Source organism: Stegodyphus dumicola, chromosome 7, assembly GCF_044657685.1.
Source record: "Stegodyphus dumicola isolate Sdum_Otavi_A_Nest chromosome 7, ASM4465768v1".
Classification (NCBI taxonomy): domain Eukaryota; kingdom Metazoa; phylum Arthropoda; class Arachnida; order Araneae; family Eresidae; genus Stegodyphus; species Stegodyphus dumicola.
Window position 1 is genome coordinate 91,085,558 of NC_140774.1, and position 17,145 is coordinate 91,102,702.

At 34.2% G+C, this 17,145-nt stretch overlaps 1 protein-coding gene across 2 annotated transcripts; it reads right to left on the reverse strand.

The window, feature by feature from the left end:
* Window positions 1-1,256: 1,256 nt before the first annotated feature.
* LOC146996263 (uncharacterized) lies at window positions 1,257-11,309 on the reverse strand. 2 transcript variants are annotated; one of them, XM_085820588.1, is made up of 5 exons: window positions 10,680-11,309; window positions 10,514-10,582; window positions 9,069-9,146; window positions 8,766-8,831; window positions 1,257-1,431 (listed from the first exon to the last, which is right to left on the reverse strand). In XM_085820588.1, the coding sequence occupies exons 1-5, from the start codon at window positions 10,823-10,825 to the stop codon at window positions 1,428-1,430; spliced, it is 363 nt and encodes a 120-aa protein (XP_085676714.1). In that variant the 5' UTR covers window positions 10,826-11,309; the 3' UTR covers window positions 1,257-1,427. The 2 variants fall into 2 exon arrangements, with proteins under 2 accessions (XP_085676714.1, XP_085676715.1); XM_085820589.1 differs by lacking the exon at window positions 10,514-10,582.
* Between the last annotated feature and the right edge of the window lie 5,836 nt (window positions 11,310-17,145).

A 17,145-nucleotide genomic window follows, 5' to 3' on the forward strand; every position in this document is an offset into this window, starting at 1 on the left:
CTAGTCATTATTTCATCTGTCATCTTAAATTTAGGATGTCAAATTACGTGACTAACAAAAACCTAGTATTTATATGAAGCTTGATAAAAATCAAAGTTTTGAAGACGGTATATGTGATCATGTTCGGTTGATTACCATTATGATCAGCAAATAACAACAGCAATTTACTGATGTCTTTCTTATCTTTATATTCAGATGTAGTTTTCAGGGCAACTAGAGAAAATTTATTAATTACTTTTATTATTTTTGATACTTTATACGTACGAAGATACATACTTGTAGGAAGAGAGATATATCATATTCGAACAAATAAAAACAAATCGTGACTTGAAGACCCTAGAGATACGGCTTCTGATTGCTTTTCAAATTTTTACCATATTAGTAACGATATAATCGAATAATCTTTCAAAGATTATTGTTTACCGATTTTAGGTAACAACTAGAAAACATTTTTTCGAACTTATCCTCAAACAAGTTTGCTATTGGTAATGAATACTGCTGTATCATGAATCAGGTACGGCGCTATGCATTTTGCTGATTTTGTACGCAATAAATTCTGTTGTCAAGTGCCCTTCCCACAAAATTCTAAAATTTTATTGCTTGATGCTTCGCTGAATTTTACAATTTTGCTGTACGTAAATTCTGCCGTACCGGCAGTGATCATGATTTCAAATTCCCCCTCCCCGAGATTTACTGTGTTATCTGAAAAACAGCTCACAAGTTGCTAAAAATAGCTATAAAACTGGTTCCACAGCTTTTAGCAACGGCCTCCCGTTGTGCGCTTGGAAACTCAGCTTTTGAAAGAAAAGGAAGGGGAATAATTTCTCTCTGACTACAGTATAGATGAGGTCCGTGACTTTGTTTGAGCTACTGCAGAATGTTCTGAAGTACACTTTTTTCTGTTTCGGCAACATTCATCTTGAGAATTCAACACTTGTTCATTAGCCCTTAGTAATTGACAGAAATGCTTTTAGAAAGTAGTGGGTTCATTGATACCAACAAAATGGTTGGTATCAATAAACTGGGGATACGTTAGTTTCAGTTGTTGGGTTCAAATGAACCTTTCAAATACTAAAAAAGTCCTTTTGCATAATCGAATCCTTTTGCATAAAGAATTTCATCTGAGAATAATTTTTCTACTTAAAAATGAGTTTTGCAGTACTTTTTAAATACTACTTGTATTTTTATTTTCGAAAATTTTCATAAATATTGTAATTAATTATTTCCAATTTTAATAACTCGCAGAAAAAACACAATTTTCAAGAAATTTTTTTATTATGGTTATTCAAACTTATACTAATATACAGCATCTTTTATATTCCTTATACATTTGACACTGCATCCTTCAACCTGCATGTAAGTTTCTCTTCCTTAGTAACTCCTGACCCAGAGACGTCTCAATGAAAGCCAAATCATGCACAAAATTTTCACCTGAAAAGAAAAAAAAAAAGAAAATGATAAAATATTTTTAACACCATATTCTCGACCCCCCCAAAAAAAAAAGAAATTGCAAGAAATACAAATTTCTAACAGAAAAATGCATTTTCAAGCAGCTGAAATTGTTTCACAAATTAATAATGCAGATAGCAAATGTAACATATGGCACTATTGCCACTCAGTGCAATCTCTGCATATCCTAAATTCTGCTGGCTGATGTCTTCGTAAGTTCTGAACATTTTTTTGCCTCTAAATTTTGCTGCTCAGTGCCCTCTGCTAAATTATAAAACTTTGACTACCACTGGTTGCACAGGCCCTGATCAAAGCAAAGAGGCAAGATGCTACCTGCTATTGATAAACTGCCTTATAAATACCACAAATCTAAATAAATATCAGTTTTATTTCCAAAACAGAATTATCTCACAGCTAAAGCATTGCCTTTGCAGAAAATCTTCTAAATGGAAATAGAATTGCATCCACATTACATGTGCAGAATCCCAATAATTCATTATAAACAGTTCCAAACCATAGTTAGGCTTAGAACTCACAACAGTATTCTTCTTGGAAGTCTTCCTAAGGAAATGGTAGTATATTCAGGGAACATGTGGGCAAAATCATGACAGTATATCACAAGCCTAATTCTTGACCATACATACTAGAAAGATCACAGAAATTCCTCACAGGAAGCTAGATTCATATAACAAAATTTCATGCAACATATGGCATATGGGAAAAAGCAAGGACATTATAATCACTAGCATAGTTTATACCCAAATGAGTCGCAGATGGTGCACTATGTGCTCACAGCTGATTATCACTAATGCAGATATATATTTACTAATATTTAGAAGATGATGAAGTATAGCAAAATATACAAAACATTAGTCCTTAAATCTAACACATTTTCTGATTTTCATACCATCTAGAATAATAGATTTGACGTTAGGTACAATATCAGAATTTTGGGTACATGAAATGTGAAATGGTTTTTTATTTTTAGTCACCGTTTCTAGTAATTTGTTCGAAAGTAACAAATAAGCTGGTTTCAATCTGTCAATGAAATGTTAACTTGTCTGTCCTTAATTAAGACTCGGAAATATTTATCATATTTTTTCACCACAAAAAAAATGGTCCCTCAATAAGCAAATTCAAGTGCCTTTTTCACACGATCAGTTCTCACAAACACATGAGAACATGATCTCAAGTCTTTATGCATAAATATTTTATGTTTGTTAGCAGTTGATAAACTGGTGCTGATCCATAAAAGACAGTAAATTTGTTACAAATGGTTCAGGTTTAGTTTTAGTGGTAGGTAGTCGAAAAACTCACATGGTAACCTTATTTGCATAAAATATACCATTTGAGCTACAGAGTGATTAGTATCAGGACATATTGCAACTCTGAATCCTAGAAGGATTTCTGTCCATCTGATGTTGCTGTGAGCCTTTATTGCATTTTTTTAAGTTCTGAGAAACTGCTCAATTTTCCCACTGCAATGTGGGTGGTATGGAGTGGAACGTAAAACTTTAGCACCACATACTTTTGCAAGGCTCTTGAAAGGCTGCGACTCAAACTGTCTTCCTTGATCTGAGATTATGGAACTAGGCACAACAAATCTGCTAATCCAATGATTGTAAAATGCTTTGACAACCATTTCTCTTGTGATATCTGGTAAAGAAACTACTTCTCCCTAACAGGAAAAATGGTCAATAAATGTCAGATAATACGTCCTACCAGCAGATGGTGGTAATGGCCCAATCAGGTCAACTTGCACAATACTTAATCTAGCATGAGGTGCTTGGAACTCGGCTATTTTAGATTTTGTATGCCTGTTGACTTTGCTCCTTTGACAATTAACAGGACTTTAAGTCTATTCGTGAATTTCTTTCTTTATATTTGGAAAGATAAATTTTTCAGTCATCTCGTTGACAGTTGTCCTGATACCAGAGGAGCAAAATTATGAATTTGATGAAACATTTGTTGTCTAAATTGCTTTGAAATAAAAGGCCTGATACTGGTTGTTGAGCTGTCACATCTTAATGTTTTCCAAAATGCTAATGTAGATGATTTAAATTTCAGTGAAGCACTACCTGTCATTAAATGTTGCAATTCTTCATTATATTCTTGAGCATCTGCTACTGCTTCATAGCCAGTAACTGAGACTACTTCAACTGCAACTAAATTTTCTTTGGCATCAATATGCTGAATATCAGTTGAAAATTCCGATATATACTGAAGTTGGTGTTGTTGTCTGGGTTATGCCTTCCCATTCTTTTGCTTCTATGCATATGACAGTGGCTTGTGATCAGTAAGTATGATGAATTTGCGTCCTTCCGATACATGTTTAAAATGCTTGACAGAAAGATATATTCCTAAGAATTCTCTGTCATAGGTACTATAAACCTTCTGTGCATTATTTAATGTTTTAGAGTAGAACACAATAGGTTTTCAGTCTTGTTCTTGTTCTTCCAATTGCTGCAATACTGATCCTATAGGAAAGTCTGATGTATCTGCACACAAAGGGTAATCCATTGGGAAACACAAAAGGGCACCATTGACTAAATCAGATTTGCACTTCTCAAACTGGTGAATTCCTTCATCTGTGCAGGCCTACCAGCGGCAGAGCGGTAAAATCGCTGAACACTGGTAGTTCGGTCCGAGGTTCGAATCCCGCGAACGTACTGGCTGCATGGGCGTTTTCGTGGTTTTCCCCATGTGTAACGTGTATATGAGCCAGTTTCCCTTAGAAAGTCCTCCACGAAGGCATCCCTTCTCTTAGGCAGATAGCCCTAGTGTGCTTTGCCATAATTAAATACACTAAACACCTTCATCTGTGCATGGAACTTTACAATGATCTTTTTTTATCACCCTTTAACATTTCGTGTATGACTCCTTGAGTTTCTGCAGCATTTTTCAAAAAGCATCGATAAAATTTTATCATGCCCATAAATGAACAAAGCTCATGTATTGTCGGTAATTTACATTGCAGATTACTTCAACCTTTTCTGGCAGCGAACAGGAACCTTCTGTAGTTATGAGGTAACCCATAACTTATGTTTAATATGTAATACATAATGTAATATCCCACCACATTACCCATTTCCAATCCTCAGATGTCCAGTGTCTTTTCTCGACACCACTGAAAATGAAGTCTTGCATGTCGGCAGAACTGAGTGATTTTCTTACAGGCACCAAAACTATGCATTCCTATCCCTCTGCAATTCGCTGCGCATAGTTCTAGCTGAAATTTGTTGGGAAGAGCCTTGGTTGACGATTTGTGATAGTTGAATCCGTGTTCTGCCGTACAATTCATCGGAGATACCGCCGATCACTGTCTTTGAAAACTATGCTCGAACTGCAGTTACATTTTTTAGAGAAGGATTCGAAATCGATGCCCCCACTAAATGTGCACCAACAATAAGCCCCTTTTTCAAATGGTGAACGATCTGCCGCCTTTTTTCCCCATTTTACTTCATTCATCATGAAAAGCACTCTTACACCTTACTTATACTGGCATTTTAACCAAGTATAATCCACATCATAGAAAAAATTTGGATATTTCATCCCTAGCATGCATTCAGATGAAAATCTGAAAGGTTTCTTATTGATTGGCCAGTGTGTGTATTATTATATTATGCAACATGAGGCAGCATTAACATGTGGAGCTGGGAAGGCTTCTAATGATCACCTTTCTCTCTTGTGAGAGCAGGATGCACTGAAATTTGATGTCCTTATTTTTTAGAATGGTTATGAGTTTTGTAGACAAGTGGATCATCCACGTTCAAGATATAAGCAATCATCTTTCCACAATACTCAATTTTGTATGTCTTCTTCTCAAATATCATTGTATGGATGTCCTTCCAGCTGAATCAGGAGTCCTGAATTGTGATAGGATTAATGCAAGCCACTTGTTTGGTGTAGCAGAATCCGAGACTGCCTAGATACAGATCCTAGCCAGTAGCTTCGCAGAGTTCTCTACGTCAACCCCGGGGGGGGGGGGGGGAATGTCAGGCTGGGTACTGGCATTTCTATTTCCATCAGCTTTTTTGCAGCATCAAAAACCTTCATTCTCATGTTAGCAGACACTTTCCTTACTCTTTCTGGCTGGTGACAAATAGTTTTATTTCTTCTTGGCTCATTGCCGGAATCTGAACTTCCGCCGATCGGCTTATAGCAGCTATCATCATTTAAATTTTCTTGCCTGTCGGGTCACCAGATTTTATGACTTTCATCATCCCCAGGTTGCTGTTCAATGCTATCCGCTTGCTTTGAAGAGTTTGGAAACTTTCATCTCTGGATGCTCATTTTTGCTTCTGCAGGAAATCGTTATGAGCAAGCATTTTAAGGTGTTTGAAGAAATCAAGGTCACATTCTTCAGCAGCAGTGAGAGGAACCACTACTTTCGAATATATATTCCAAGTTTGTGATCTCAGAAACAATAAACTGGAAAAAATTGCTCATTAATAATGCAGAAATCAGTAAAAAATTCAATAAAACCATATGGCATACACGATATCAGTACTCTTCCCACTTCTGCTTCAATAGCTTGCAACATACCCGAGGAAAAAATTTCATTGTATGTGCTGTCCAACTCTGCACCTTTCTTTGCACAAAAAGCACTACAAGCATCATGCTTGCCAAATATATGATGTGGCTCATTTCTCAAGCAGATACTAATGCATCAATAGCTTCTTGTGTGTGCTGATAATGGCTAGGTAAAGCATGAGCTTTTATAGCTACTCTAGCACCTCTGACTAACAGTGGCATTTTAATTTTCAGCAATTTACGGGCAGCAATTCCTTTAGCCCCTGGGAAGCGCGCAGTATTTTGCTGAAGTTTCTCAAGAGCTCTGCGATATCTTCGAACAGCATGGTTAGCACATTCTACTTTGATCACCCGTCCTCCATATGAAACGCTTTCTTTCACTTTGGCCATTGTGTTAGCATCTCCATCTCCAACAAGTCGAGTACAACGTATTTTGTGAACACACTGGAGATAATTCAGACCTTCCACAATGGCACTGCTTTCCATACCTGTAGAAGGCCCATTCCAATTTCGCCAACAAAGGTGCACTTTATTTGGCATCTTGCCATCTTCAATAGCACTGCATATAAGGCACACTTTGTTGCGAATTCCAACAAACAAAATTTTCTGGGTGACCATGCCTATAATAACAGATATGCCACTTGAAGCATTGTAACCATGCCCATAGCTTCTTTTACACCAACCTCCATCAACAATGACAGTTATACAGTGATAACCATCATTATCTTTATCATTGCGAAGTTCTGCCTGCCTTTTCTCCTCTTCTATAGCAGCACACATAGTTTCCTGTGCACATCCCTGTATTATTTTGCCAGTAGTTCGCTCACAAGAAGCAAAGGTCGAGTTGCTCATATACGGAATTTCCATGATGCTAAACTTTTCCTCCTCTTGTGAAAATCCACTGTCAGTAGATAACGCACCTAATACTGCAAGCTGATTTAGGCTGCTTTTCTCCATATCAGAACAAATTGTTGCCATTTCCCCACATAAAATTTTATCACATACATAGTTATATGTAGTGACAAGACCACGTCGAATCACTTTGTTAAAAATAAATGATCCTCCAAATTTACAATTTAGGGAATGTTGCTCTAATGTCCTAGCCTGCACTATTACAAAAGACATATTGCAAATTGTTCTGCCAGATGGTAATGGATTTGCCTTTCGTCGATCTTCCCTTTCGATAATTAAAGGTGAATCAGGACACAGAAATTCATCATTAAGGTTCTCCTGAAGAGGCTCAGACTCCAAGCTAAAATATATATATATACAATATATATACATATATATAATTAATATATATAAATATTACAAATTAGGTTTAAATTTGGCTTATTTGATGACAGCAAAGCACTTGATCTTCCTAAGAGGAGGAATGCTTTCATGGAGGACTTTCTAAGGGAAATGGCTCATATACACGGGGAAAACCATGAAAACGCCCATGCAGGCAGACCATTCGCAATTAGGTTTAGGAAATTTAGGCAACAGATAGCAAATAAATTAACAATAATAATACACTGGATTACCAGTATATTACTACAAGAAGATGAGTCATCTTCACAACTGCTGCTTCCATGCTCGCAGTGTCATTTGCTCGTGCAATATCAGTCACTACTTTGTGTGCCGGAGGTTTCACATGAAGGGCCTCTACACCTGAGTATAAAATGTTCGTGTTCCAGTAAACACTGAATTCAGAGGGGCAAGAATAACTCTTTCATGGTGGATAACTCAGTTACCAAATGGCTTTCTAAGGCTCTATTCAAGCCGTTGTATAAATGTCATAATTCCCAACTAACAACGCTTTGTAGTCAGACCTTACTATGTCACAAAAACTAGTTTGGGCATTAAGCTTGAAGTTTTCAACTTTGTGCCGACTTGATATAAGAGTCGGCCAATCAGAGCATATACATAAAACCTATTGAGAGAGAAAGCTGTAGACACATACATGCATGCACAAATTTAGCTTCTCTAATTGGCTATGGCTTAGACCCTCTCTCGCAGGTGTGAATGGAACTCCCACATTTTGTGCCTTATGATTATGCGTCTATGACATTTATACCATCATGTGAACGGAGCCTTAGGATTGCATACTAAGAAGATGCACTGTCTTGTGGGGATAAGCAATTTATACTCCTAAGCCTAAAAAAAAAAACTTGGAAAAAAAAGATCACGACTTAAATTTGTTGTCTAATTGCTCTAATTTGAGGCACATTATGAGAGGAAAGCAAAGGTAGTAATCAGAATTATTTAAAAAATTTTATCCTTATATTTTTCTTAAAAATTCTGTAAAATAATAAAATTTGTGGTTTTCCTCAAATAAATATATATATGGAAAAAATAACAGCCACATAATCACAGATTTCATTTTGTTATATTTTATTAACAAAATTTAAATTATTAAAAATCTCTTTCATGAAGGGAACATAAAACATCATGAAAACAATGAAAAAGAAGCAATATTTAAAAAAGATAGTAGGCTTATTGATGAGGCTCCCATCAAAAGAATCAAACCCCAAAATATTTTCATTTGCTTCAGTGTCCCGACTGAAAATTTCACTGATTTCAATGAATATATTTTTAAAAAAATCTTTTATTTTCAAGTTCTTTCATGCAAAACGTCCAAATTTGGTACAAATCAAATTCATCCCCCTCTTTTTGATAGCTACAATATTATATTTAACAGTTTTAATAGCTATCAGTATGTAAACAACATAATGTAACACCATAAAAGAAAAACATAAATGATGACATTTTAATTTTGGCATAGAGAAATACATATTTACCCCAAAAGAGAGCTTGTATTTCTACCTTCTACGTCAGAGTCAATAACTGAAATGTCCAGATCAGAACTGAGAAGAAAAGAACCATAATTAGTTTAATTAAGATACAATAACACACCGACCAAGTATTAATTTGAGAGTCAAGCAACAAAAATCAGCATCATATTTTGAAATATTCACTATTTGAAAATATAACGCTGATTTTGGTTGCTTGACTTCTAAATTAATACATAATTAGTTAACCATAATTAAGTAACTGTAATATCATGCACAGCTAATATCTATTTTAAAAATAAACCAACTTACCTCAGGAAAGCCTGGTTTGTCTTAGGAACATTAGCTGTAACTTCTGGCATAGAAAAGTCAAATTTTTCACTTCCGGACCTAAGAATGAAAGAAATAAACTGCTATAACATAATTAAAAAAAAAAAAAAAAAAAAACATGAATAAATAAATAACACATAACAAATTTAAGCATTAAGCTATGTATGACTACCACCCATCTCAGACAGTGCGACAGATATTGCTGTATACTGTTTCGCCATACCCTGTGTAGCTATTATATCATGCTGTATAACCACAGTTTAGAAAAATTACAAAATGTGTTATTTATATCTATCTAAAATGGTACATTACTACATGATTTGTAAGAATAAATTAGAGGGCTCTGCGAATGAAATTCCTTCCAATTAAAAAATGTAGGAATAAAGAAAATGCAGGAATTGCAAATGCAGAAATGAAAAAGGGGATTATATTTTTTGTACAGAATCCAGATGACATATTTTTCAACATTTTAGAAATTTCAATATTAATTTTAGGGGCATAAAATATTAGGCCCCTAAAAGCAGAATATAGTTTTTAAATGTTCAGATAATCTTCCTATGAGAAGAATTCCTTTGAGAAGTACACATCTGAACCACAATTAAAAAACATGTACAAGAACAGAGCTGAGGACTTCTGTTTGCAGAAAGTCTGTCACATAACATATGAAAAGTTTCTTATTGGTAGATTTTTGATCAGACGGATATTTTAATGTTATACAGAGAAAGCATTCACTCCCTTTATACTGGAGATAATTCAATTTGGACAATGGCAAAAAGGCTAAGCAAGCCTGAGCGTATTGGTCCCATTCTTGGCACTAGTTTGGTTTACGCTCAAAATACACAGCAGATATTTTCTAATTACCTGCATCCCAATATCAATTCAATTCAGCTTTTGGTGGAATTTAACATTTGTGACATATTTTTCAAAAACTACACTTCACAACATGCATACATGACAAATACACAGAACCATAAATAAACAAGCAATAATATATATTTATATATAAATTTTACTAAATGATCATAAAATGTTCCAACGCTAAAAGAAAGTTTTAACATCCAAGTAAATGACATAATAAAAAAAAGCAAGTTGAACAGCGAGCACATGAATAAATGTGCATACACCTGTTAAAATATACCATAGGTAACTGACAAAGCATTTCGTAGCAAACATATGACTATAAAATTTCCAATAATACATGTAATGATGGTGAATTCAATTTAGATCGCAAGAACATGCTCATACTTTTGAAAAGATTCAATTATTTCAGCAATTCCTTGTGAATTGGAATTTACCCTTTCAATATTTCCCAACAATTTAGTGTGAAATAAGGAATAAATTCTTATAACAGAATTGAACAATTATTAGCATCCCCTCATACACACATATACAAAAAAAAAAAAAAAAAAAAAAAAAAAAAAACTTACTTTGTAAAAAAATCATCCGGGCAATGATTCTCCTTTGACACAGATGCAGTTGTATCAATAATTTCTGACCTTCAATAAAAAAAATACGCATATTTTACTTCGGAATTAACTTACTACGAAATCATAAACACGGGGTAGTCGATATAAAGAATAAATTATTTCTCACCTTTCGAAAACATCCGCTTGTTCGGAATCTTCCACATCTCGGGAATTTAATTTCATATTTTTTTCTTGAGCTCGACGTTTACGCTGAATTCTGGATCTTTTATTAAAACCAGGATGTTTTTTCGGTCGTCCTTGATATTTTCGCATATTTTTTGCAAACTGACCACAGTACAAATAAATGTAAACAAAACGAGTGCGGAATAGCAATGCAATAGGGTTGCCGTAAATGTCATTCTGCTGACAGCTGACAATGTTTAGTGAAAACTGTGTATAAAGGAATATATGAAACGCTTCTAAATATTATTTAGAAAAAAATATGATTTATAACTGATATCAAAATCAATTACTTCGTGAATTTTTGCAGAAATAAGATTACAATGTTAAATTTTAACTCGTAGCGCCATCTATTGATGGCTTTCCAAACTACACATTAAAATTACGTATTTCAAACTAATTTTTTTAAAATATAATATTTAAGTAAATTTCATTTCAAACCTGATTCTAACATTGTGATTCGAAAACTGACCTATTGCTTTATATTTCTGCCAAATTGCACGCAACATAGTTTCTTAATTAGCGATTCTGCGTGTAAAAAAATTTTTAGTATTGTAATGCTGCTGTAGTAGACCACCTTAAAGAACCTTGGGAGCAATGTAGAGGTGAGATAGACTGGTTGCTATGCAATAAACGTCACTTCCGCACGGAATTTTACTTCACTTTCCGCCGACGGAATTTGAAGGGGCCAGACTCGCTCTCCCTTCCGCTGTCGAGTGGAAAGAGAATCCCGACTGGCTTTCCGATATCGATCTCGACCGGTGTCCAGACTAGACCCCTAGGTACAAAAATGGGTTTAAAAAGAAAAAAAAAAAGGCGCAGACTACACAGGAGAAAAAAAAAAACTTATGGGCCCAAGTAAGACAAAGAATAGCAAAGAGAAGCGTGAAGCACTAATCATGAATGTACACTAATGTTACGGAGAAGTCCATGTAACCTGTCACCTTATAATGAAGGTCCCAATGCGCTGTTGTGGTATGTTGAGTGAGGTGTTTAAAAATCTAGCCTAGAACATTTGGATCTCTCAGAGGAAGAAAAAAAAATATCTGATGAGGAGTGTGGTGTTTTGAAACTATAAGCGTGCTTGGGCTAGTTGGCCGGCAAAACATCGACAAAAACCAGAAAAAAAAAAAGGAATAAAAGAGATGGGAGTGCAAAACAATGCAAGACTACATGACCACAAAAATTAAACTACAAAGTTTATTAATTAAAATATTAATTAAGCTTCTTTTTAATTATGAGGAAAAGATAAGGTTAAAAGCGTAGAAGGTGATATTAAAAAATATTCGATAAGGTATATTAAAGGCGAAAAAAAATTTCTCCTGATAAAAATTGATAAAAATCGCGCAATCTAATACAGTGATTTGATCCGTCGATGCCCAAGACCTACATTTTCCCTCTCAAGAAAAGAAATTCCTCAAAGCAAGAAATGGGGGCCAGTAGGGTAAATGATGATTGACGAGAACTGATAAAGGAAGTAGCATCAGTTTGTAGTTACAAGAAAGGAATCACATAATTATGAACAATTGCTAACTATTAAGGGGACATGTGACATATCGACTGGCGAAATGCGAAATACAACTATTTCAGAGAGAGGTTATTACGATATAACTTTTCTCAAAATAAATATATACTCTAAATTCTTTTTCTCATTTAAAATAGACAGATTGTGGATTATAAAAAACACATAAAATGTAAATTGAAAGCTTAATGTTTTTGAAAACCAGTTGTTTAATTTCTCTTACCTCTGACTAATCTTTCGTGACAGTGTGCTAGTTTGGTACACTTTTCTAAAAAAATACTGCATCAAACTCCTTCAAATTTTGCATGATGGTTAAAAACATATCATTTAAGAATAATGAGCAGTATTTTAAATTTTACTTACAAGAAAAAATATTAAAAGTAAATAAATGTCAAATGTTTTGAAAATCATAGAAAAAATTATATTAAATTTTAAATATATACCCAATTAATGATCATAAATTTCATATCCTGCGTAGTTTCAAAGAAATAGTTAAAATAAACAACTGTGAAAAATTTAAACCTTTTAGGCTCAATAATTTTCAAGAAAAGTGTACCAAAAGTAAAAAAAAAAAAAAAAAGTTTTGAGGAAAACCGAAAAAACAATTTAAACACTAATAATTTATAAAAAAAAATCATTTTAACACTTCCCTGCACTATAATCATTTTGAACTGGAATTTCTTGCATCTAGTTTCTTTCGTTTTATTAAATTATGTTTCTTTATGGCCATTTTAGAAAGCTTTAATTTAGAAAGCTGGTAAGCGAGATCGGCCTCACGAGTTCTATCGCAATCTATTTTCGCAAAAACGTTACCATTCTTCTTTTTGATGGGCGAGCCCTGATTGTATTCCCAATAATTCCATTATTTATTGCGACTTTGTACACCATCATTAACCCGGCATTACACGCGCGAGAAAAACGAACGGCATTACACGCGCTGGGTGTGTCATACCCAGGGTGGTTTCTTCCTATTTTCTACTATAAAATTTACACAAAACATAAAACAGAAGAAAAAGATAAAAGTTGAAACAGTTTTAAACATATATTTAAAATATTACTTACAATTATTCTGTACATTTCCTGCAAATACACCCCATGTGTTCCATACACACATGTTTTTGACATTTTTCACAAATATATTTTGTTTTTCTGTCCTTTTTAGATCCACATTCAGCACATCTTTTAATTATTACTTTTGCCTTCTTAGCAGATGGTTGAGAGTCCTCATTCTTTACCAGTTTTACTTTCAAACTTTGCGGAAGCATTGTTTGCTGGCTTCTGAGCTTTTTGTAGTCTTCGATTAGTTTAAATCCCAAACTTTTCAGAAAAGAACGTCGTGTTCGATTCTGAGTCGGTGGTTCCTTAGTGGATAGCAAAATAACGCGGCATTCAACATATAGCAGCTACATTCAACATTGCATAAAATATCGTCATAGGCCATCGATTTGTTTTTTTAGATGTTGAATATGTCGCAGACATTTCGTCGACGACATCGACAGCTCCTTTCGTCATATTATAGAAAGTTATTATTTCGGGTTTCCTTCCTTGATTCTCCAGTAGTGATGTCTATTGCATTATCGTTATGCATTGTTGAGAGCAGAAGAACATTTTTACTCTTCTTTGGTACATACGAAACAATAGTCGTTTCTCTCTGAAATCCAAACATGGAAGAGTAAGCGTCCCCCCCCTTTTTTTTTTTTTTTACTCAAGAATATTGGAGGAATTTCTTTCTTATTTTTTCTCAATGTTCCAACAATTGTTATATTTTTTTTCAAAAGTTCTTGTGAAAGTGGATAAGAAGTGTACCAGTTATCCACTGTTAGATTTCTTCCTGAATTATACAGCGGTTCCATCAATCTTTTTACGACACTACTGGGAGAATTATCTACTTGAAATGGAACTTTCGGCTGTTTACCGGCATATATTTCCATTTTCCAAGTATAGAACACTCTCGAATCGACGAGCGCAAAAACTTTTATTCCATACTTCGATGGTTTCTTTGGCATGTATTGGCGAAATGGACATCGCCCTCTAAAAGATTCTAATTTCTCGTCTATGATTACGTACTCTCCAACGTTGTACGATTTTTGGCAGTTTTCTACAAAATTTTCGAAGAATTCACGTATCGGGGCCAATTTGTCTAATTCTTTTCTGCTCTGGCGAGTTTGTATATCATCAAATCGGATGCATCTCAATAAAAAATAAAAACGTGTTGATGACATGGTTGTACGGAATATTTCTATTCCAGTGCCGTCTGTTGCCCAAAGATCTCGTATATGCACATGTGATGATTTATGCAAACCAATGAGATAAAGCAATCCAATAAATGTTTTAATTTCAGCCTCATTAGTTCCTTTGCATCTCTTTCCCGTGAAAAACGCTCTCGAATCGATTCTATAAAACTGTTAGTCCAATGCACTAACTTCTTTATGTTAGTTCAATGCACCCCAGGGGGGGAACGGGTTGGAAGTCTCCCACGCTTCTTCCCCTACCACTCACCTCTCGAGAGGACTTTCGGCTCACCGCATATTTTGGGTGCTTCCATGCCGCACGAACACTATACATTTAGAAACATCAGTGCCTTTTCCGAGATTCAAACCCGAGCCCTTCGACGTGGGTAACCGCTATACCGGTTGAGCAGATGGTTTTGACTTCTTCCATGAATGCAATTTGAAAGACTTCTAAATTTTTGGTCAGAGAGACTTCTAAAGACTTCCTCTCAGGCAATAAAACAGGTTCTAAAAAAGAATGTTTATGAACAGACCTTTTACCGGCTAATATGGCTTTATTGTTGCCCCACCAGATATCTGTCCCTTCTCAACTGGTAGGCTTGCTAGTGCTTGTTTACATTTTTTAACCCTTAGCCTGTCGAGTGATTATCTACGAATCTCTTTAAAACTGTCGTTAGTTTTGGACCGAACTTCCCGTAAAATGTCGCGAAAATAACCCTAAACCTCTGAAAATTGTCAAGCAGTTCTTTTGTTATTTCCCATCCCTCCCAGAATTTTACTTCAATGATTCCGCTAAGTGAGATTGCTTGCTATATATTGTTCGGTAGCTGTGAGCTCTCAAGAGAATTGCAAAAGGCTAGACTCTCCGTGATGATCGTCTTAATGCCGCAGGCTACAGCTGCGAAACTTGAAAGTTTCCTTCCCTTAAACAATCTTATCTCTACATATCTTCTCTACATATAATAAAAGAAAGAGTCTGTCTGTGTGTGTGTGCCTTTCGTTCGCGCTGCGCGTAAGCTAATAGACCCACGGCTACGAAATTTGGTACATAGGTACATCTACACAAGAGCCAGTGCACTTCGAAGCGATTTTTTCGAAATTCGAACTCGATTTTTTTTTATTTCATGTTTTGTGACGAAACCGTGTCATTTTGAAATATAATGGGCTATAGGAAAGCGAGATTTTACTCTACACACTCCATTTTCATATCGTCATGAAACGTAGGCACTTAGCTATTTTACGAACTTAAAATAAATTTCGTGTTTCAATAAATCGATTAAATACGAATTTATTTAACAAAGGGAGCTTAACACTTTTTCAATGGGATTTTTTCTAAAAAAGTTTATTTTAAAAAATGTACAGTTTATTTTTCTTTTATTTTTGGACACGTTAAACTTTCATCCTTGCGAATGCTTTTACAAAAAGAATTTTGGAAAAATGATAATATTTTGTATTTTTAAAAGATTTTTTAAATGAAGCTTCCGAGTACATTTCTCACATCTCACATCTTTAAAAATGTGATTTTGGCAACAATTTTCCTGTCTTATTGTTGTTGATAGATTTTTGATGAAATCGCATCATTTTGAATAGTTTCATTCATTTAGAAATATGGGTTTGGCAGCAATTTTTCATCGTATTTCTTATGTCACTGTTTTTAAGAGATTGGCATATTTCATTGTCATTTTTATATAAATATAATATATTTTTATTGATTTTTTTTTGATAAAGTTGTTCTGTGGAGTAAAATTCTGCTCGGAATTTATGTTTTTTGAGTTGCTTTCATGTCATTTTTTTGCTTATTTCACTGTTTATAAGATATTGAAAAGTTTTGCATTATTTTTGTTCTTCTACGGAAAGTTGGTTAATTTTTTAATTAGGATAATTAATATTTGTATTAAGAGATATAGCTTATTTCATTGTAATTTTTTCCCTTGAAAACATAAGATAAAATATCATTAATTATACTTTGCTTTTCAGAATTTTTTGTTTTTTGCATTCCTTTATTTTATTTATTGCTCATTTCACTGTTTTTAAGATATTGAAAAGTTTTGACTGATTTTTTTAGGAAACAAAGTTATTAACCTCCTTTGTACCATTTGAGTTCTTAAGATTTTGCAAAGGGAATTTGGTTAATTTATTTATTAGGATAATTAATATTTGTATTAAGGGACATTGCTTATTTCATTGTAATTTTGTTATACGTAATAACTTTTTATATGAAGTTGTTCTGCAGAGTAAAATCCTACGCAGTTTTTAAATTTAACATTTGGAGTTCCCTTCAGCCATTTTTCCGGTACATTTAAAAGCCAGACGAAGGCTCACAGCGAAGCTGATAGTTTTCAAATAAATTGGTTTTAAAATTTACCCGGTTAAATTTTAAATTATTACGCATTTTTAACCTAAGTAACCTAAATCTGTATGTCACTGATTATCACCGGAATTTCAATGCAGACTGATTAAACTGCTATCACTAAAATTATATTCTGACAAATATCTGGTGCAATTTTCATTCCTTCTGAGATATTGCTGAAACATTTCGTATTATTTCCGATTTTCTGTATTTTTGTCATTAATTAAAAATCTTTAAAACCTTCAGCATTTTCCTATATTCTTCAACTGCAGGCAACTAATAATTATTTTAAATAATTTCTTTCTCCTTA